Raw genomic sequence first — 23055 nt, forward strand, 5'->3', positions numbered from 1 at the left:
ATTAAAGCATTAGACCTCTCACTAAAGGCATCAGTCATACAAAAGTTATACTTAAATCCAAACTGGTTCTCTAGTAAATTGGTACGAATGTCTCATCCTATGTTCAAGAAGGGCCTTTTTCCCTTTATTCAGATTACACCTGCTCACTTTCGGTTGTTTGAAAAGGAAATAATCTCCAAAATATCCTTATTTTTTAAACAAGCCTTAGAAAGTTGGTTGCAATTTCAGTTTAATCCACCTGAAAGGACGGAACAAATAGTACAACAAATATTGTGGTTAAATTCAAATATAGTAATTGATAAAAAAACTGTATTTATCGAAGAAATGTTTAAAAAAGGTATAATTTTTGTGAATGATATCATAAATAGGACTGGTGGAGTTATGTCACACATGCAGCTCACACAGACATATGGAAATGTCTGCTCTACCCAAAATTACAACCAATTAATTGCAGCATTACCACAAAAATGGAAGAGGCAAGTAGAAGGGGAAAAAAGTAAGGAACTTGTATGTCGGCCCTGTATTAAAGAACATAAATGGTTAAAGAAAAGTGTGATAAATAAAAACATATACCAATTTCATTTAAGGACCAAAAAACTGACAGCTGTGCCATATAAATTGCAAAATAGTTGGGAAGAGATGTTCGATGTACCCATTCCATGGCACATGGTTTATGAATTGATACGCAAAACAACGCCGGATTCAAAACTTCGAATTTTTCAATTTAAATTATTGTACAAAATTCTTGCAACTAATAGAATGTTATATATATGGGGTATACAATCTTCCCAGCTCTGTAGATTCTGCTGTGAGGAGGCAGAGTCATTAGACCATTTATTTTGGTATTGTCCATATGTAGCTCGTTTTTGGTCACAGGTCCAGGAATGGCTGAAGAATTGCAACATTTGCCTAGAACTAACGCTACAGATAGCAATACTGGGGGATTTGAAAAGCCATAGTCAATCAATCAATAATATAATAATTATTTTAGCAAAAATGTTTATTTTTAATTTACAATCTGTAGAAGCTATGAGAATAGGAAGGTTCAAATCTTTTGTGAAGCATCACAGCACAGTTGAAAAATATATGGCAAATAAAAATCCGAAATGGATGATGTTGGAAGATAGATGGGAAGGGTTGAGTAGAACTGAAGGGTGGGACTAATAACAAGATAAACAATGTAGGGCATACGGGATCTGTGAAATGTGTATAGGTGCGGAGCTTTTGTGAAATAGCACAGTTACAAGTGGAAATAAAATTGGATGGACAACAGAAATAGAGGAAGGACTAAGAACAAACAAGAGAGAACTATTATAAAGTAGTCTGTGTCTGTAAAATAGGTATAAGATGTATAAATTGAAGGTAAAAGCAGAAGTGTTTATTAGTTTACTCCAATTGGGGGAGCGGTGGTAGGGTTGCGGGGAATAATAATAAAGGTATATTCTTTAAAAAAGTATGTATGTCTATATAGGTATGTGTATGTATATATGTATATATGTATGCATGCGTGTATGGATATATATATTTACCCAAAAAAATATGGGGGATTGGAAATGATGCAGACAATTACATTGGAAGCAACATTCTTTCCGCAATATTAAGCTGATCCACCCCAAAAAAAAAAAAAAAAAAAAAAAAAAAAAAAAAAAAAAAAAAAAAAAAAAAAAATATAGTTTTGGCAAGTCGGTTAGGACATCTACTTTGTGCATGACACAAGTCATTTTTCCAACAATTGTTTACAGACAGATTATTTCACTTATAACTCACTGTTTCACAATTCCACTGGGTCAGAAGTTTACATACACTTAGTTGACTGTGCCTTTTTAAACAGTTTGGAAAATTCCAGAAAATGATGTCATGGCTTTAGAAGCTTCTGATAGGCTAATTGACATCATTTGAGTCAATTGGAGGTGTACCTGTGGATGTATTTCAAGGCCTACCTTCAAACTCAGTGACTCTTCGCTTGACATCATGGTCAAATCAAAAGAAATCAGCCAAGACCTCAGAAAAAAAACTGTAGACCTCCACAAGTCTGGTTCATCCTTGGGAGCAATTTCCAAACGCCTGAAGATACCATGTTCATCTGTACAAACAATAGCACGCAAGTATAAACACCATGGGACCACGCAGCCATCATACCGCTCAGGAAGGAGATGCTTTCTGTCTCCTATAGATGAACGTACTTTGGTGCGAAAAGTGCAAATCAATCCCAGAACAAAAGCAAAGGACCTTGTGAAGATGCTGGAGGTAACAGGTACAAAAGTATCTATATCCACAGTAAAACGAGTCCTATATCGACATAACCTGAAAGGCCGCTCAGCAAGGAAGAAGCCACTGCTCCAAAACCGCCATAAAAAAGCCAGACTACAGTTTGCAACTGCACATGGGGACAAAGATCGTACTTTTTGGAGAAATGTCCTCTGGTCTGATGAAACAAAAATAGAACTGTTTGGCCATAATGACCATCGTTATGTTAGGAGGAAAAGGGGGAGGCTTGCAAGCCAAAGTACACCATCCCAACAGTGAAGCACCGGGGTGGCAGCATTATGTTGTGGGGGTGCTTTGCTGCAGGAGGGACTGGTGCACTTCACAAAATAGATGGCATCATGAGGCAGGAAAATGATGTGGATATATTGAAGCAACATCTCAAGACATCAGTCAAGAAGTTAAAGCTTGGTCGCAAATGGGTCTTCCAAATGGACAATGACCCCAAGCATACTTCCAAAGTTGTGGCAAAATGGCTTAAGGACAACAAAGTCAAGGTATTTGAGTGGCCATCACAAAGCCCTGACCTCAATCCCATAGAAAATTTGTGGGCAGAACTGAAAAAGCGTGTGCGAGCAAGGAGGCCTACAAACCTGACTCAGTTACACCAGCTCTGTCAGGAGGAATGGGCCAAAATTCACCCAACTTATTGTGGGAAGCTTGTGGAAGGCTACCCGAAACGTTTGACCCAAATTAAACAATTTAAAGGCAATGCTACCAAATACTAATTGAGTGTATGTAAACTTCTGACCCACTGGGAATGTGATGAAAGAAATAAAAGCTGAAATAAATCATTCTCTCTACTATTATTCTGACATTTCACATTCTTAAAATAAAGTGGTGATCCTAACTGACCTTGGACAGGGAATTTGTACTAGGATTAAATGTCAGGAATTGTGAAAAACTGAGTTTAAATGTATTTGGCTAAGGTGTATGTAAACTTCCGACTTCAACTGTATGAGTAACTATTAAATGGGATTGACAGTGGTGAGTGCTACACAGCTTAACCAGTTAGTCTACTTGACTTTAGTGTGGAGTGACTTTAATGTGCAGTGTCATCAACCTCAGTTGTTATGGTAACCAGGGCAGAGCTTGTGCTCTGTCAGACAGGAAGCTAAGGAGCTGAGACTGAGACAGGGATATGAGCCTGGGAGAACTAGGCAGAGTTGACAACACAGTTAGCAAACAAGCATAGTGGCCTCACTGACCTGGACACCCCTATGCTCCTCTTCCCCCTCTTACTCTGTCACCATCCCTCCGTTACACTCTTTCTATCTTTCCCTACCCTCACTTTCTTTTCCTCCAACCTCTCGTTCACTTCTACCTCCGTCGCCATCCCTTCCTGTCCTTGTTACTGACAAGGAGCGTATGGCTGAGCTCTTTGAACCACCACTTCATTAGATCAGGGTTCCTATTTAAGTCAGCCATGTCTCCTTTTGATTTGTTTTTGTAAATAGTAGATCAGCTTTAATATTGCAGATAGATTTTGGCTTCTATCAATGTAATTGTCTTCATCATTTCCATAATTTCACTATTTTTTCCACTGCCCTGCTACACAGCTTCTCCCTGCAGGCGGTCACTGAGTCTGAGGTGCTAAAGGAGCTCCTTAAACTTTGACCCCCAAAAAAACATCTGGGTCAGATGGTTTAGGTCCTTTCTTCTTTAAGGTTGCAGCCCCTATCATCGCCAAGCCTATCTCTGACCTTTTAACCTATCTCCCCCCTCTGGGGAGGTTCCCAGTGCTTGGAAGGCAGCCACGGTGCGCCCTTTATTTAAAGGGGGAGATCAAGCTGATCCTAACTGTTATAGGCCAATTCCTATCTTGCCCTGTTTATCAAAAGTGTTGGGAAAATGTGTAAATAATCAACTGACTGGCTTTCTTGATGTCTATGGTATTCCCTCTGGTATGCAATCTGGTTTCCGCTCAGATTATGGATGTATCACTGAAACCTTAAAGGTCCTAGATGATGCCACCATTGCCCTCGATTCTAAGCAATGTTGTGCTGCTATTTTTATTTACTTAGGCAAAGCTTTTAATATGATAGACCATTCCATTCTTGTGGGTTGGCTAAGGAGTATTGGTGTCTCTGAGGGGTCTTTGGCCTGGCAGTGTGTAAAGTCAGAACATCTGCTGTCTCAGCCACTGCCTGTCACCAAGGGAGTACCCCTAGGCTCGATCCAAGACCCCACACTCTTCTCAATTTACATCACCAACATACACTACCTGACCAAAAGTATGTGGACATCTGCTCATAGAAAATCATAAAAATAAAGAAAAACCCTTGAATGAGTAGGTGTGTCCAAACTTTTGACTCGTACTGTACATGTACACTACCGGTCAAAAGTTTTAGAACACCTACTCATTCACTCATTCAAGGCTTTTTCTTTATTTGTACTATTTTCTACATTGTAGAATAATAGTGAAGACATCAAAACTATGAAAAAACACATATGGAATCATGTAGTAAACTAAAAGGTGTTAAACAAATCAAAACCTATTTTATATTTTAGGTTCTTCAAATAGCCACCCTTTGCCTTGATGACATCTTTGCACACTCTTGGCATTCTCTCAACCAGCTTCATGAGGTAGACACCTGGAATGCATTTCAATTAACAGGTGTGCCTTCTTAAAAGTTAATTTGTGGAATTTCTTTCCTTCATAATGCGTTTGAGCCAATCAGTTGTGTTGTGATAAGTTGGGTGGGGGGGGTATATAGACGATAGCCCTATTTAGTAAAAGACAAAGTCCATATTATGGCAGGAACAGCTCAAATAAGCAAAGAGAAACGACAGTCCATAATTTATTTAAGACATGAAGGTCAGTCACTATGGAACATTTCAAGAACTTTGAAAGTTTCTTTAAGTACAGTCGCAAAAACCATCAAGCGCTAGATGAAACTGGCTCACATGAGGACCACCACAGGAAAGGAAGACCCAGAGTTACCTCTGCTGCAGAGGATAAGTTCATTAGAGTTACCAGCCTCAGAAATTGCAGCCCAAATAAATGCTTCACAGAGTTCAAGTAACAGACACATCTCAACATCAACTGTTCAGAGGAGACTGTGTGAATCAGGCCTTCATGGTCGAATTGCTGCAAAGAAACCACTACTAAAGGACACCAATAAGAAGAAGAGACTTGCTTGGGTCAAGAAACACGAGCAGTGGACATCAAACCGGTGGAAATGTGTCCTTAGATCTGGAGTCTAAATTGGAGATTTTTGTTTCCAACAGCCGCGTCTCACAAAGACGTGGGTGAATGGATGATCTCCGCATGTGTATTTCCCATCGTGAAGCATGGAGGAGGAGGTATTATGGTGTGGGGGTGCTTTGCTGGTGACACTGTCTGTGATTTATTTAGAATTCAAGGCATACTTAACCAGCATGGCTACCACAGCATTCTACAGCGATACACCACCCATTTGGTGTGGTCTGTGAGAATATCATTTGTTTTTCAACAGGATAATAATGCCATGCGGTAGCAGAGAGAACAGTCTATGACTAGGGTGGCTGGAGGTTTTGACAATTTATAGGGCCTTCCACTTTCAATTCATCCCAAAGTTGTTCGATGGGGTTGAAGTCAGGGCTCTGTACAGGCCAGTCAAGTTCTTCCACACTGATCTCGACAAACCATTTCTGTATGGACCTCACTTTGTGCACGTGGGCATTGTCATGCTGAAACAGTAAAGGGCCTTCCCCAAACTGTTGCCGCAAAGTTGGAAGCACAGAATCGTCTAGAATGTAGTATGTACAGTATGTAGTATGTTGTAGCGTTAAGATTTCCCTTCATTAGAACTAACGGCCTAGCCCAAACCATGAAAAACAGCCCCAGACCATTATTGCTCCACCAAATTTTACAGTTGGTACTATTCTTTGGGGCAGGTAGAGTTCTCCTGGCATCCGCCTAACCCAGATTCGTCCGTTGGACTGCCAGATGGTGAAGCATGATTCATCCCTCCAGAAAATTTCCACTGCTCCAGAGTCCAATGGCGGCGAGCTTTACAGCACTCCAGCCGACCCTTGGCATTGCGCATGGTGATCTTAGGCCTGTGTGCGGCTGCTCAGCCATGGAAACTAATTTCATGAAGCTCCCGACGAACAGTTCTTATGCTGACGTTGCTTCCAGAGGCAGTTTGGAACTTGGTAATGAGTGTTGCAACCGAGAACAGACGATTTTTACGTGCTACGTGCTTCAGCACTTGGCGGTCGCGTTCTGTGAGCTTGTGTGGCCTACCACTTCGCGGTTGAGCCGTTGTTGCTCCTAGATGTTTCCACTTCACAATAACAGCACTTACAGTTGACCGGGGCAACTCTAGCAGGGCAGATATTTGACTAACTGATTTGTTGGAAAGTCACTGAGTTCTTCAGTAAGGCCATTCTACTGCCAATGTTTGTCTATGGAGATTGCATTGCTGTGTCCTCGATTTTATACACCTGTCAGCAATGGGTGTGGCTGACATAGCCGAATCCACTAATTTGATGAGGTGTCCACATACTTTTGTATATATAGTGTAGCTCAGGCAGTAGGAAGCTCTCACATCCATTTATATGCAGATGATTTTGTCTTAAATGCTCTACAACAAAGCTTTCTTAGTGTCCAACAAGCTTTCTCTGCCCTTAACTTTGTTCTGAAAAAACAAAGGTCATGTCTGAGATACCTACTGCAACCCTCATCCTCCACATACGACACCCATTCTGCCAGTCACATTCTGTTAAAGGTCCCCAAAGCATACACATTCCTGGGTCTCTCTTCTTTTCAGTTCGCTGCAGCTAGCGACTGGAACGAACTGCAAAGAAACACTCAAACTGGACAGTTTTAGGTAGTGTTGTGGTGTCTCTCTTTGTCGTGATGTGTTTTTTGTCCTACATTTTTATTTTAATGGTAGGCCGTCATTGTAAATAAGAATTTGTTGTTAATTGAGTTCCCTAGTTAAATAAAGGTTAAATAAAAATTCAATAAAAAGTCTCTCCCTCTCCTTCTCTTAGTTAATCTCTCCACCCCCTCTTTCCCTTTCCCTTTCCCTCAGCCCTCCACCTCTCTCTCTCCCTCCCTCCCTCCCCTCTCTCTCTACCCTCCCACTCCTTCTCTTTCTCTCTCTCTCTGTTTCTCTCCACAGAGGAACAGGTGTAGCCTGCAGGGTGGAACAGCTGTTGCCTCCAACGAATCAACCCCCCCCCCCCCCCCCAGAGTAACCACTATACAGCCCCCCACAGCCCCCTGATCCCCCGCATCTCTCCCAGCTCTCCACACTGATACCTGCTGGTTCTACAAATCTAACAGTGCAGAACACTGGAGCGTATTTGACCTGCGATTGCCCACCTCAGTTGAATTTCCAGATCGAAAAACATCCTTCAAGAAATAGGGTGCCAGATTTTCTCTGTAAGGAATTTCTATATGGTGGGAAGGGGGATTTCTGAGACGAGGGTTTTGGGCTGGCTAAAAGTGTAGGTGACAGACGGGGCTGTGAGCCAACCAGGTAGAATGATTGGCATGGCTGTGAGCCAATGTGAGAGTGTGAAGGGCTCTATTATCCTTGTACTCCAATAGAGGTCTTTGATACAGTCTCTGCCCCGACACTCAGGGCCAGTCTGTGGGACTCCGTTTCCACTTCACCGCAGATCACAGCACTGCTGACAAAGCCCCTCAACCCACCACCCCATGCAACCACCCAGCCATCCCCTAGTCACCCCCTTATCTCCACCCCTCATCCCTCGCTCCCCCCTGCCCCTCCCATGTCTGTCTGCCATTCCAGCTGTCGCCGCCTAGGATCAACTCAGACTACCCACACAGGGGAGGTTTGATGGAGAGAAAGAAAGAGAGAGGGAGTGAGAGCACGAGAGAGAGTGAGAGAGGGATGGGTATGGGTATGGGAGGGAGAGTAAAGGCGTCCACATGCCTCCCATCTGAAACAGTTTGTGCATATATCATGAAGACGTTTTGCAAAGTTTTTGTTCGTTTTGGTCTATTGCAAGGGTTTTTTCGGCTGTTCGTGCACATAAAAGCCGGTATACACTTCCTCAAAATAGTCAGAATTAATCTAAGATTAACTCAAGAAATCTGTAATTAATTTAGATGTTTTTGCAGAGGATGTATTAGTCGCTCAAAATCTATCAAAGCTTTTTGGTGCAGTATTTCTCAAGTCCAAAAAGTAGCATGAAAACGAATCGTCTCTCGTTGAATGACAACAAACACTTCCTTGAAGAATTCCTACTGTTGACCAATCGCTGACGAAGGGGCATAGACTTTGGTTACCGAGCTTCGGCTTGCCTCAGGAAAAAAAGTGTGTGCACGAACAGCCGAAAGAAATCTTGCCCAAGACCAAAACGTCAATTTTTTGGGTCATAATTTAATCACACACTGTTTCGGATGGGAAGCCTTTAAGGGAGAGGGACAGAAGAAAGGGACAGAGAGTCTGAGGAGATGTGGGGGAGGGGATGGAGATCAGAGGGAAGGAAGGAGGCAAGAAAGAGAGAAAATGACAAGAGCGAGACAGGAATGAGGGCAAGGGCAGAGGGATGGGAATAAACTGGCAGACAGGATAGTGGGGAAAGGAGGGTTGAGAAAGCGAGGGCAATAAAAGGGGAAGATGGCGAGGAAAATGGAGTGAGACGGGCAGAGGATTAATGGCGTGAGTAAGAGAGAAGTAGAGTCGATGAAAAGGGTGAAGGAGTGAAAGAGATGACTGGGAGAAGTTTTTCTTATTTTTATCTTTCTGGTAGGATATTATTCATGTCTTGATGTCCCTCATAGGTCTTTCTTTCTGTCACATATTCCTGTTCTGACACTCTAAAGAGAAACCATATATCAGTCAAGAACACGAACCCATCTCACAAAACACTACACTGGGATACAAGTACAGTATACGGCACTGCTCTTAACTGTGTACGGTACCATAGCCGGCGGGTCCATTAGGCTAGGGGAAGCTTTCCCTAAAGTAAATTGAATTAAGTTGCCAAAATTATGTCGTCTAATTAGCCTACTACTGTCTATACAGAAATAGGCTTCTAAAGCATGATTTGGCAACAGAGGCTCATTAGCTTCTTTTTAAAAAAGTGGATTGTTTTCTGTCGCATTGCCTACAGTCGGAAGGAACGACAGCGTGCACATTTTGGGCAGCGTGCGAGGCAAATACCAAGTATTACGATTAACGGGTTACGACAGTCAGTGAAAAGTACATAGGCCCAACCAGTCATGTCGCAATATTTCAAAATACAATCACGGGAAACGATAGTTTGGAACGCAAATGGCTACTGCTGTAAAGAGACGCCAATGAAAAGACTCTAATCTGTGTTGAAGTTGATCAAAATGATCAACTTAATAACAGTCTGTCATTGGCACCAGAGGAGAACATCGGCCATATCCCCGGGGAGTACACTGCTCACTGCCATATTCACTCTTTATCATTGTTGGGTCAGTGCCACTTAAAAGGTTTTTTTTTGAGCACAATAATTTCCTCCTGTAGTTTAGTTGGGCGTCATATTCTAATTGTGTCTCGTAGGCCTATTATATAGATCAGACAATGTTGTTGTTATTGATCTGTCTGTCCGTGTCAGCAGAGTAGTGTAGGCTACCTTGTCATTTGTAGTATTTAAAAAAGGTTTTGCTCACGTCTCCAGTTTTATAGTGTAGTAGAATAGCATGAAATGTGTTTTAAAAAGAAAGCAAAGAAAGGAGAAATGTATCTGACATACCCTATAACTTAGGCCTACTCTACGGTTATACGCGCTCAGCCACGCATCTTTTTTTGCGAACGGTGATTGAGTCATATTTTTAGCCTAAATTATGATTACAGAATCTACTCATCACATGACATAAGTCTTCAAATGCGTTGATGCATGGTACACTTTATTATAAAGATGCATTTTTTGGGGGGTGAAAATTCGCCTCCCCAAACTTGAAACTCACCCGCTTCCTATGTATGGTAATTTACAGAATACCGGTAACATCAGCAAAATGGATGCTGCACCCACTGTATCACAGCCAGAATTGCTGCACTTTGCCTGCTTGGATATGGAGGTTGTACCTAGTCTGCTCCCATGTCATTGATACCCCTGGTTGGCGCCATTCGTATAACCAGAGGCCATTTGGGTTCTAATCCTGAGCCATGCAGTGGCACAGTTTCACCCTGGAGGCATTCACTTTGTCTCCACACAAATGCAACTGCCAAATTCGTTTGACCAGGCAGCCTGGCTCTCATAAAGGATGGAGGTATTGAGACTGCTTTCCCCCAAGCATGTGGAGTAGGAACTGCATCAATATTTGTACAATTGGGTTTAGAATTCAAGTCGTATTTCACCCACCGCCTCAAACATATAGGAGTGAAATTGACATGGTTTAACTGAAGAAAAGACACCTCTTAGCATTTGGACCGATCCGTTTGAACCTTCCGGTACCGTCTATTTTGAAATAGAAACCATCCGACACCAGGAAATGCATATACATTTGCCTGGACTGAGAGGCTAGTCTTAGATCCGCCAAGCTCTGTAACGGAGCCGGGTCAACACGCACACACGCTGACACTAGAAGCACAAGCATTTCGCTACACTCGCATTAACATCTGCTAACCATGTGTATGTGACAAATAAGATTTGATTTGATTTGATTTGCCACACAAACACAGTCCAATGTTCATTTCACACCGGTATATTAGCCTTTACTTCTATAACAGCCTGTCTTTTTATACCTTTTGTAGGTCGACACACAGTTCCAGTGGTTGGTTCCCGTGTGGCTCAGCTGGTAGAGAATGGTGTTAGCAATGCCAGGGTTGTGGGTTTGATTCCCACAGGGGAACAGTACAGTAAAAAAGTATGAAAATGTAGGCGTTCACTACTGTAAGTCGCTCTGGATAAGAGCGTCTGCTAAATGACTAAAACGCAGTTCTATATTGTACTGTAGTTTATCCCCGTGAGGCCTACTCTAACTGCAGTAGCAGTCCCCTGCTTATGACCTTTCCATGGGGCCCAGAGTTGCTTTGCTTGTCAGTTGATATTCATGTACACCCTCTCAGCCTAGCTAGGCCACTGTCTCACGGGACACACAGGCAAAAACATGAGCAGGACATCGTTTCTGACCAGTAATATGTGACGTCCAAGTGTAATCATAACACATAGGATGATAACATTCTCCTTTGTTTTCAAAGAGTACACACAGTATAGCACAGTGTGTCCTCTACTGTACTATGGCTGGTCAAGAACTCTGACTCAGGGGACACACAGTGCAAAGCCCCCTTCTTCAAGTCCCCCTCCCCCCCAGTCCCCTGGAGCCCTAGGCCCAGTGCTAGCCTGGCCAGCAACAATGCCCTTCCAACAGCAGTCGCCACACACAGCCTGGCCAATGTGCATTGTGCCAGCTTTCTGGCATGAGCGTGCGAGCATCTGTACGTGTGCATGCATTCGTACGTGCGTGCGTCTGTGTGCAGCGTGCGCTCTCTGTTGTTGCTCTGTTGTCGCGTGAGGCTGGCAGAGGGAGGCTGGGTGCCATGGTTGCCCTGTTAACTGGGTACTGTACAGTATGTATGCTGGCATTCTGGGAATGTTATGAATGCAGGGAAATGAGCAACTAGGATGTACCTGAATACATGCCAAATTCCTCAAATCATTGAATGAGCGGAAACTCTAGAGAAGGCCATGGGGTTGGGAAGCTGTGTAGTGTGACCTGTGTCCTCCATTGGCCTCATCTCTTATCTGTTTATTGACCTGTGTAGACAGTACCAGTGTGTGTGTGTGTGTGTGTGTGTGTGTGTGTGTGTGTGTGTGTGTGTGTGTGTGTGTGTGTGTGTGTGTGTGTGTGTGTGTGTGTGTGTGTGTGTGTGTGTGTGTGTGTGTGTGTGTGTGTGTGTGTGTGTGTGTGTGTGTGTTGCAATCTGACTGACCATTGATCGGTGTCATTTCAGACACACTGAGCTATTCTACTTTCCCCTGCTATCCCTCTTCCTCTCTCTATCTCTCTCCCACTCTCTATCCCTCTCCCACTCTATCCCTCTCCCACTCTCTATCCCTCTCCCACTCTCTATCCCTCTATCCCTCTCCCACTCTCTATCTCTCTCCCACTCGCTATCCCTCTATCTCTCTCCAACTCGCTATCCCTCTATCTCTCTCCCACTCTCTATTCCTCTATCTCTCTCCCACTCTCTATCCCTCTCCTCTCTCTGCCATTCTCTATCCCTCTATCCCTCTCCCATTCTCTATCCCTCTATCCCTCTCCTACTCTCTATCCCTCTCCCACTCTCTATCCCTCTATCTCTCTCTATCCCTCTATCCCTCTCCCACTCTCTATCCCTCTATCTTTCTCCCACTCTCTATCCCTCTATCTTTCTCCCACTCTCTATCCCTCTATCTCTCTCTATCTCTCTATCCCTCTCCCTCCACTCTCTATCCCTCTCCCTCCACTCTCTATCCCTCTCCCACTCTCTATCCCTCTATCTCTCTCTATCCCTCTATCTCTCTCTATCCCTCTATCCCTCTCCCACTCTCTATCCCTCTATCTCTCTCTATCCCTCTCCCACTCTCTATCCCTCTATCTCTCTCCCACTCTCTATCTCTCTCCCACTCTCTATCCATCTCCCTCCACTCTCTATCCATCTCCCTCCACTCTCTATCCATCTCCCTCCACTCTCTATCCATCTCTCTCCACTCTCTATCCATCTCCCTCCACTCTCTATCCATCTCCCTCCACTCTCTATCCATCTCCCTCCACTCTCTATCCATCTCCCTCCACTCTCTATCCATCTCCCTCCACTCTCTATCCATCTCCCTCCACTCTCTATCCCTCTTTCCCTCTGCCATTCTCTATCCCTCTATCTCTCTGCCATTCTCTATCCCTCTATCCCTCTGCCATTCTCTATCCCTCTATCTCTCTGCCATTCTCTATCCCTCTACCCCTCTCCCCTGTTCTCTCTGTGTGGCGCTTTCATCATGTTTATCAACTGAAGGGGTCTAACTGAGCTTAACAGAGAGGGAATACAAACATCTGTTTGCAGTATGTCCCTGTTCTCACGGTGCCTGTGCTGAGTCCATGGCCTTACTCAGAGCCAAAACAGTAGTAAGACAGAACATACTGACACTACTACTCACAGGACAGGCCTCATTTGACCTTATTCATTTGTCTGTCAGCTAGTTCTCTTTACAACCAATTACTATGTTCAACTAATTAGTCCACCACCATTGGTTGATTGGTGAGGTGTTTTGGTTGGGAACATACAGATGTGTGGAGTAGAAAGAGCGGTACTAGAGGAACTGTACGACGTTGATTCTGTAGAACACTCTGACCGCATCGCCAACTGACCCCATCCCCACCACTTTCTCCATCCCTGTATCCCTCCCTCCCCCAACCTAGCCCGCAGGGCCTACTCTACAGAAAGCACATTCCTCCTCCTTTTCTCTATCATCCGTCCCTCCGTCCTGCCATTCAAGGTCTGCAGTCGACCTCACTCCCTCCGTCTCTGCGTCCTCCGTCCTCCGCGCCCCCTTCCCCTCAGTGACTCCTGTCATTGTGAGCCCAGCTCTGTCTTGGCTTGTTGTGTGAGAATGGGGTCATTGTTGCTGCACTCCCAGTGAGTGTTCCCTGCCCTAGCTAGCGAGCACCACCGTGTCCCTCTGTCCCACCTCCACACACACACACACACACACACACACACACACACACACACACACACACACACACACACACACACACACACACACACACACACACACACACACACACACACACACACACGTACATACAAAGACATGCGTGCGCAAACACACTACTCTGTACAGCACTTTGAGATATCAGCTGATGTAAGAAGGGCTATATAAATTGATTTGATTTGATTTGATGACTACTCTCAGTGATACATTCAGTGAGGAACGGAGGATGCATTTCTAAAACATTCAGACAGGGCCCTTGATTGATTCATTCATTGGTTGAATCAGGTGTTCTGGTGCTGGACAATATTTTCCGACTCCTGCCATGACGATGAATCAAGTCAATCTGTGATGGCTCTTCTAGCAGCAACGTCCCGCTTTCTGTGTGTGGGAGAAGCCAGAAAGACAGGCTACTCAGAGAGAGTCCAGCCCTAGTTATCCACCGACCGTCAGCTAGGCTAGCCTATCTCTGATGGGGATTAGTAGCTACTGCTAGCCATAACGCTAATCCTTTCCTAAACAAACACACATTCAAACGCTTTTCAGTGGCACGCCATGCACTAATCCCATAAGTAGCAATTATGGGACATGTATTCATATCATAACTGAAGGATACCTAAATGTAAGATGATGATACTCAACATTTCGGTCCAACTCCATCTAACTGAGTAATATCCAAGTTACTAGTTCCTGTAATAAATGCTGAATTATCCAGAGGGGGGGGGGGAAACAATTAAAAACTGGACATGCCAGCTTGCAGACACAAGGCCCCACTATTCAGGTGACTGTTGAACGTGTCAACTTGCTTTCCATTTGAAGTGACAGCACTCAAAACAGCAGCAGGTAACGTCAACCACCCACCCCCATCTTTATGATGCCTATATACAGTATAACAGCCTCTTGTTCAGTATCTTAATTCTCAAACAGCTGTCACAAAAACTCCCAACAGAGGCTACAAACATGGGTTTTTAATGGTATTTCCTTGGTTCCTTTCCTTCTTATCGACTCCTCTATAAAAGGACTTGATTGGTGAATCCTCAGAGATGGGTATCTGTCCAGTCCTTTCACCTATCAGTGGTTGCTGGGTCATGGGACAGAAGCAACCATACAGTTGAAGTCGGAAGTTTACATACACCTGAGCCAAATAAATTTAAACTCAGGTTTTCACAATTCCTGACATTTAATCCTCGTAAAAATTAGTTATTTTAAGAATGTGAAATGTCAGAATAATAGTAGAGAGAATTATTTATTTCAGCTTTTATTTCTTTCATCACTTTCCCAGTGGCTCAGAAGTTTACATACACTCAATTAGTATTTGGTAGCATTGCCTTTAAATTGTTTAACTTGGGTCAAATGTTTCGGGTAGCCTTCCACAAGCTTCCCACAATAAGTTGGGTGAATTTTGGCCTATTCCTCCTGACAGAGCTGGTGTAACTGAGTCAGGTTTGTAGGCCTCCTTGCTCGCACACGCTTTTTCAGTTCTGCCCACAAATTTTCTATAGGATTGAGGTCAGGGCTTTGTGATGGCCACTCCAATACCTTGACTTTGTTGTCCTTAAGCCATTTTGCCACAACTTTGTAAGTATGCTTGAGGTCATTGTCCATTTGGAAGACGCATTTGCGACCAAGCTTTAACTTCCTGACTGATGTCTTGAGATGTTGCTTCAATATATCCACATAATTTTCCTGCCTCATGATGCCATCTATTTTGTGAAGTGCACCAGTCCTTCCTGAAGCAATGCACCCCCACAACATGATGCTGCCAACCCTGTGCTTCACGGTTGGGATGGTGTTCTTCGGCTTGCAAGCCTCCCCTTTTTTCCTCCTAACATAACGATGGTCATTATGGCCAAACAGTTCTATTTTTGTTTCATCAGACAAGAGGATATTTCTCCAAAAAGTACGATCTTTGTCTCCATGTGCAGTTGCAAACCGTAGTCTGGCTTTTTTATGGTGGTTTTGGAGCAGTGGCTTCTTCCATGCTGAGCGGCCTTTCAGGTTATGTCGATATAGGACTCGTTTTTCTGTGGATATAGATACTTTTGTACCTGTTTCCTCCAGCATCTTCACAAGGTCCTTTGCTGTTGTTCTGGGATTGATTTGCACTTTTCGCACCAAAGTACGTTCATCTCTAGGAGACAGAACGCGTCTCCTTCCTGAGCGGTATGACGGCTGCGTGGTCCCATGGTGTTTATACTTAGGTACTATTGTTTGTACAGATGAACGTGGTACCTTCAGGCGTTTGGAAATTGCTCCCAAGGATGAACCAGACTTGTGGAGGTCTACAGTTTTTTTTCTGAGGTCTTGGTTGATTTCTTTTGATTTTCCCATGTCAAGCAAAGAGGCACTGAGTTTGAAGGTAGGCCTTGAAATACATCCACAGGTACACCTCCAATTGACTCAAATAATGTCAATTAGCCTGTCAGAAGCTTCTAAAGCCATGACATCATTTTCTGGAATTTTCCAAGCTGTTTAAAGGCGCAGTCAACTTAGTGTATGTAAACTTCTGACCCACTGAAATTGTGATACAGTGAGTTATAAGTGAAATACTCTGTCTGTAAACAATTGTTGGAAAAATTACTTGTGTCATGCACAAAGTAGATGTCCTAACCGACTTGCCAAAACTATAGTTTGTTAACAAGAAATTTGTGGAGTGGTTGAAAAACTAGTTTTAATGATTCCAACCTAAGTGTATGTAAATTTCCAACTTCAACTGTATATATCTGTATACAGTAAGATTATTGGGACACAGTCATGTAGGTTGTAGTGTCTTAGCTCTTATTACTCATTTATATAATAAGAAAGACTCCAAATACAAGGAAGTGAACTGGAGCTTCACATTTAATAAATCTAGTTAGTACAAGAATAACTTAGAGCAACACTGCACATGACCACGGGTACTTCATTCATAAAGGGGACATCAGTAATTAACAGAACAGAACATAGGTTATATAACGCACCTACCTCTGCAGTATAGAGGGGTCTATCTGACCAGTGTGTGTCCATAGTAATATAATCTATAGAAAGGGCTTAGAACCTCTAACCCGCTGCTAGTCCACCCATTATAGCATCATTGATTTGAATGGGGAGGTCTGTTCTATCGATTATATTTCTATGTGTGTTACAGTAGCCAGGTGATCAGTGGTACAGTATTTTCTTACCCGATGCTGAGTCATGCCCATATACTGTACAACTCAATGCAGTGGCAGCAGACACGTTAGCCATCCCAGGGTAGAGTTTCCAAGACCTCTTTCTGAAGACCCATTATCTAGGGCAGGTTGGATTTCAACTTGGTCAAATCACCTGTTTTTAATTGAATGGCTATCAACTGGGGCCATGTTTTTGAGAAATGTGTTGTTAATGACGTGATTGTTCACTTCTCTGAGTCCTCCTACTATGTGTGCTTATAAACTGTTATAACAGTTATATTCATATTTATTTAGATTTTGCTGCTGGCATGAGAGCCAGCACACTCTTGCCCTGAATCATATGACCCAAGGAGGATTGTGCGCCACTGAGAGAGTGGGCTGATTCTGGATCAGTGTGACAGGTACGGCTAAAGGGGAACACGGGACAGCGACCTGCCAACCCACAAACACCCGCTGTCACATCACTCTAAGGAGGTCACCGTAATCAGATTATCCCAGTTAGACAGTCAGGCTCACTACTCTAGCCTCAGCCTTGCAAACAACAACACGGAGAGAAAGGCAGAAACACACACAAACACACACACTACAAATACAGTGAGTGGGAAGAGGAGAGGTTTGAGGGCCAGCCAGATTGGTGGGGAAGAAACAGAGAAGCTGTGGGGCCTAAAGCTTCTCCGTAACCGCAGTGATGCCAAACGGGCGGCGGTTTGAAGAGGATATCTGAGACCTGTACACCTGGACAATGAGCTGAGGTGTAACCCTAAACTAAGATGAACCACTGTTTATCCCCCTCTCTCTCTCTCTATCCCTCTCCTTCTACCTCCCCAATCTCTCTCACCTTCTATTTCTCTATCTTTCTTCTCCCTCTCTGTCCTCCCTTGTCTTTGTGACCTCTCCTCTCTCGCCATCTCTTTCGCTTCCTTCCTTCCCTCTCTCTCTCTCTTCCTTTCCTTTCTCCTCTCTCTTCATCTCTCCCTCCGGGCTTCACCGAGGTGATGTAAACGTTCATCTTTACGTCACCGTCTGATCACATACCTGAATACTTTAGCATTTTTTTTAAACGGGACGCAGAGAAATGAGACGGCTTGGCAGATTGAGACCCTCCTTTGAAATCATCTTTTCACACGGAATAATTCCGAGTGAAGGAATTGACATTTGCGCAGGGATGCTGACAGCTGGATGACTCAACACAACACAGTGTCGTGAAGGCAGCTCTGTGTTGTTGCCAAGGCTTCGCCATCCAATACCCATCTGATCCCTATCATTACAGCTACTGAGGAAGGGGCAGCTTTTCATATGGCGGCTCTCTCTACATCACAGCTTCACAAACCAGGGAGAGATTAGGAACATTATGGAAGATCTGTGAGCCGGGTGTTTTTAAGCTACAGACCCTCCAGATCGTCTCTCGCCTTCAAAGATCTCTGGACTCAGCATCCTGTAGCCTCAACTCGTATCTCTACACCCCATCCCCCATACTCACGTCACACACACAGAGAGAGGCCCACGTACACACACACACACACTAACACAGACAAACACACAGTGTACCCCCCCCCCAATACACCAACAACTGTGACTTTAAACAGCAAGTAGCACAAAGGACCAAAAATAGCTTGGCGAGCTGCAGAGCAGAACTGCTCTCCTTGAGGAGGGGTGGTAGAAAGAGGAGGATGAGAGGAGAGGATCGGAGGAGGAGGGAATAAATGACAGGGGAAAGATGGCAGAGAGAGCCAGCTCTCCAGGGCTGGTCTTACCCTGTCATCCTCAACTCAACTGTCTGTGTGTCAAACAGAAAACCTCTCAATTTAATTTCATCCACACACTTAAATGAACCCATCAACACAAGGGTTAACAGTATGTATTGTACTGTACATTCTGTAAGTGTCCACTCATCCATCCTCTGTTAAATTAATTTCATATACTATACTGCCCTTAACTGGAGACTGGGACTAAAATAGGCAACAATACAGTCTGTCTACAACCTATGAGGCAATCAACTGTGTATGACTGGCTGATTCAACATGCAAACAAACCAACGGAAAGAATTAACACATTCAAATTCTGAGTGTGATTTCCCCCCAAATGTTTTATATTTGACATGAAATAGGAAAGGACTCATTTGGAGCGAATGGGTCAGAAACAATATCTTTGCGATTGCAGACTGGAGTGGGAAACGAGTGTTGGCATACTCACTGTTGCTCGACTTGAGGTCTCTGTGTATAACCGGTACAAAGGTCTGATTGTGCAGGTAGTCCATCCCCGTGGCGATCTGCACGGCCCAGTTCACCAGCACCCTGGGGGGTACCTTCTTCCCAGCTAGGGCTCTGTTCAGGGCCCCCCCGCGGGCGTACTCCATCACCAGGCAGAGGTTGGGCTCTCGCAGGCACACCCCTATCAGGTTGATGATGTTGGGGTGTCTGAGCATCCAGAAAAGCCTGGCCTCTTGTCGTACGCTTTCAGCTGTGGCGCTAATGTCCTCGTCAGGGTCCTGCCTGGCAGCTTTAACTGCCACCTCCTCCCCTTGCCACATCCCCCTATACACCTTCCCAAACCCCCCCGCCCCGATCACCTCCTCCAGCACCAGCTCCGTGAAGTCGATCTCCAGGGGGCACCCCTCAGGCACCCCACCCGCCACCAGCCCTCCTGGGGTTAGCTGCGGGTAGCTGCCGGCGTCCCTCCGAGTAACGTAGTTGCATGGGAAGATGCCCACCTTGTCTTGGATCTTGCCCGTCCACCAGCCCTCGTCCCCGGACACTTTGGAGTCCTTGGAGAGGACCTCCAGGAGGTCCCCGCGCCGCAGGGTCAGCTCCTCGTCTGCCGTGGCCTCGTAGTCAAACACGGCCGTCCAGTAGGGGTTGGAGGTGGTAGAGCCGCCCTGGTGGCCAGGGTGGGAGTCTGAAGAACCAGAGGAGGAGTTCCAGCTGCTGCCATTCTCAGACTGGACAGCTGTAGCAGCACACACCGGGGGAGCGGGGGTCATGTGCGGGGGCATGGAGGAGAGAGGGGGGCCATAAGGGGGGCCAAGGGGACCAGCGAGCACGAGGCCAGGGGGAGGAGGGTCGCAGCAGCCCCCACAGTTGGTGCAGGGCAGGGGGGCTGCTGTGCTGCTCGCTCTGGCATACGGGTCCATGGCTGCCCGGCTGCTGGTCAGCGGTGTGGGCCTGCCCTCTGTCAACTCACACACAAAATCCATGCAGGGCCCATCAGCCGAATCCAGGCCTCCTTAACCAGAGGAGTGACAGATCAGTGGACAGGCAGGCCAAAGCTCCACTGTCCCATCACCGTCCCCGTTTACTGGGGTAGTTCCAGTTCCTGTCACCAATCATGTGTGTGTAGCAGTCTGTATTACCATGTATAATGCAGTGTGTATTTAACATGTATACCTACGAGTTCACTTTGGGGTGACCCATGGCTATCCCTGAGCGAGGCGACTGATTATTCTCCCATGTATGTTCTAGAAAGCTACCAGAGAGTCAAGGCTGGCCTGGGAAAATCCCAAAGTAGACCATGTGTTCCCTCTTCAGTACTGTGAGATGAGGTTCTTGTGGATGGGATAGCTTTGTGCTGCTCAGGAGAGCATGCTCAGGATCTGAACATGGGTCTCTGTAACATCCCACACTGCTTTTACGACTACTGTAGTGGGGCTGTGGGGGGCTTATGATCCTCAAAGCATCTATTGCTATTTCATATTAGACTACAGATTTTATTTACTGTATCCCTCTCAAGACTCAGCAAGAGCTGGATGGTCTGAGTTGACCACAAAAGTTTATTCTGGTGTCTGACCATGTTTATTACCTTGAATTTTTTGCCCTGATTAATAAATTCATGGCCAACGCTGCACTTCATTTCGCCTCATTGAGAACAGATCCTGACACAGAGATTTAAAGAGGCAAACTCCTCTCCCTGAGGATTATGAGAGGCCAAAAACAGTGAGGAAGCTACACGACAGTTAAAGGAGATCACACATCTAAATCGGCTATTTATAAATCAATTGCACCACATGTAACAAAACATTTGTATTCAAAATAGTTTCATCTGTATAGTTTAACATCCTCTGAGCAAGGATCGTTGTTATTTCCAATCAAGCACAGCGCAGAAGAATATCGCTTGTCTGACATCTCGTTATTACAGGGTCATTGGCTTTTTAACAGCGATGAAAGACACTTGTCTTGACGTCGTATTTCGTTGAAATAACGATTGAACTATTTCCCTACTTTGCTGCTGCCTCGTCTAAATCCTGCACGCCTACATCGATAAACGTATACGCCCGTTTAATGTTCTTAAAAAGCCTACTCCTCCATTTTTAGATGGGGAATTACGGCGGACAGTATTCAGGCCAACATCATGGAGAGACTGTACATTTTGCACCTTTGTAGTCAGCGAACATCAATGATTGATCCTTCGTCTTGTTACATTGTCCGGCCTAAGTTCTGCGCACTGTAACGTTTCAATAAACACGATACAGTGAGCATTCGCGAATGCGCGAGTTCTCGCGACAGAAACATATACATACAATGTGTACAGAACAGTCTGTTTTAGCCATAATTATCTCGCGTTCATTTTGTAGGCTATAAGACGATGCTCATTCATAACATCTGAAACATTTGTAATCATAAGCAATAGCCATGTCTAGTTATATGGACACAATGTTGCACATTTCAGTTATTTGTGATCAAAGGTCCCGCACCTGCTCGCTTTTCGACACCTTCACACGCTATGTCAGAGAACGAAATAGCCAACAATAATAATACATTATGTGTTTTGTGAAAGCATTTGACTGTAAGTCCAATTGCAAATATTTGTGTATCTCTGATCCGAGTTGACGTGATAAAGACAAGGCGATTAATCCTCTACAGTAACGTGTTTTCTTTGGTTTTGGTAGACAGATGCACCATCCTCGAGGCAATAATAATAACAACAATAATAATAATAATGTAACGGGTCTAATAAAAGCCTAATCCTTCCTTTTAGTGCACAATTGAATTAGAATCCTGTCTTTATGTGTATATTGCGTCTCGTCTTCTGGTTCAAATAAACCAAATATGAAATATTCAAATATTTACGGAAAAAAAGCCTGGCCACTGTTCATCACAACATCCATTGACATTGTCGCATGGGCGTGTGATCGCATCCAAATATCCACCATCAGATCCCATAATCCAATTCCACAAAATGAATAGTCTTGGAGTCCTTGCTCATCTGGGTCAGTCGGTTGGCCACTTGTCCTTCACAATCAAATCGCTTTTTTCTCCAAAAGACGTGCCATTTCTAGACGGAGCTGTCAGTCTCTAGGCTGACTTTGTATCCAAATACACCGGCTGGACTGGGGGTGGAATATGCCGTTGTATTCTGGGTAGTGTAGTTTCTTGAGTAGCCTACATCCACATATGCTTTTATATCTCATAATTATGGACATAGCTTGGACGACCAAATTAACTTTTGCTTCATTTTGATTATAACAAATCAGGGTTTAAAATAGTCTATCTGTAAGACTTATTTTTATGGATAACCTTTAAAGTTAAGGCATTGATTGACTGTACAACAACGGCCTATACTGGTCATTGTCAGTTAACCTAGGTCATTGGGCTGATGCTTTGTGGATCAGTGGGTTGAAATAGTTTTTCATGGTGTGTGTACAACACTGTGTAGCATGTGTGTGCCATGTGCGCTTGTGTGAGAGAGCATGTATGTGTGTGTCTCCAACTATTACACAGCATACTCTCTAGGAATGTATACAGCTATATTTTATTGCAACTTACAACAAGCTTAATGCATTACAATTCCATCACAATTTGGTAGATGTTTATCACGCAGATATCCGGAGACAATACAACATAACACTGACTAAATGGCCCCACACTGCCCCCTGGTGATTAGGATGGATGACACATAGACATTATCGGGGGCAGCTTCACTTTCTGCACCTTCCCTCTATGGCAGTGGTTCTTAACCTGGGTTCGATCGAACCCCAGGGGTTCGGTGAGTCAGTCTCAGGGGTTCGGCGGAGGTCAAGACA

The 23055-nt window shown here is 44.4% G+C and overlaps 1 protein-coding gene across 1 annotated transcript in view; it reads right to left on the bottom strand.

Moving 5' to 3' along the window:
- Window positions 1–22337, bottom strand: part of LOC120029063 (mitogen-activated protein kinase kinase kinase 10-like) — a 38001-nt gene extending 15664 nt beyond the window's left edge. Inside the window, exon 1 of the mRNA XM_038974364.1 lies at window positions 19233–22337. Within this exon, the coding sequence (XP_038830292.1) occupies window positions 19233–20232 (1000 nt within the window). The 5' untranslated portion in view covers window positions 20233–22337. The remainder of the gene's footprint in view (window positions 1–19232) is intronic.
- Window positions 22338–23055: the final 718 nt, after the last annotated feature.

This window comes from Salvelinus namaycush, chromosome 34 (genome assembly GCF_016432855.1).
Source record: "Salvelinus namaycush isolate Seneca chromosome 34, SaNama_1.0, whole genome shotgun sequence".
NCBI classification, from domain to species: domain Eukaryota; kingdom Metazoa; phylum Chordata; class Actinopteri; order Salmoniformes; family Salmonidae; genus Salvelinus; species Salvelinus namaycush.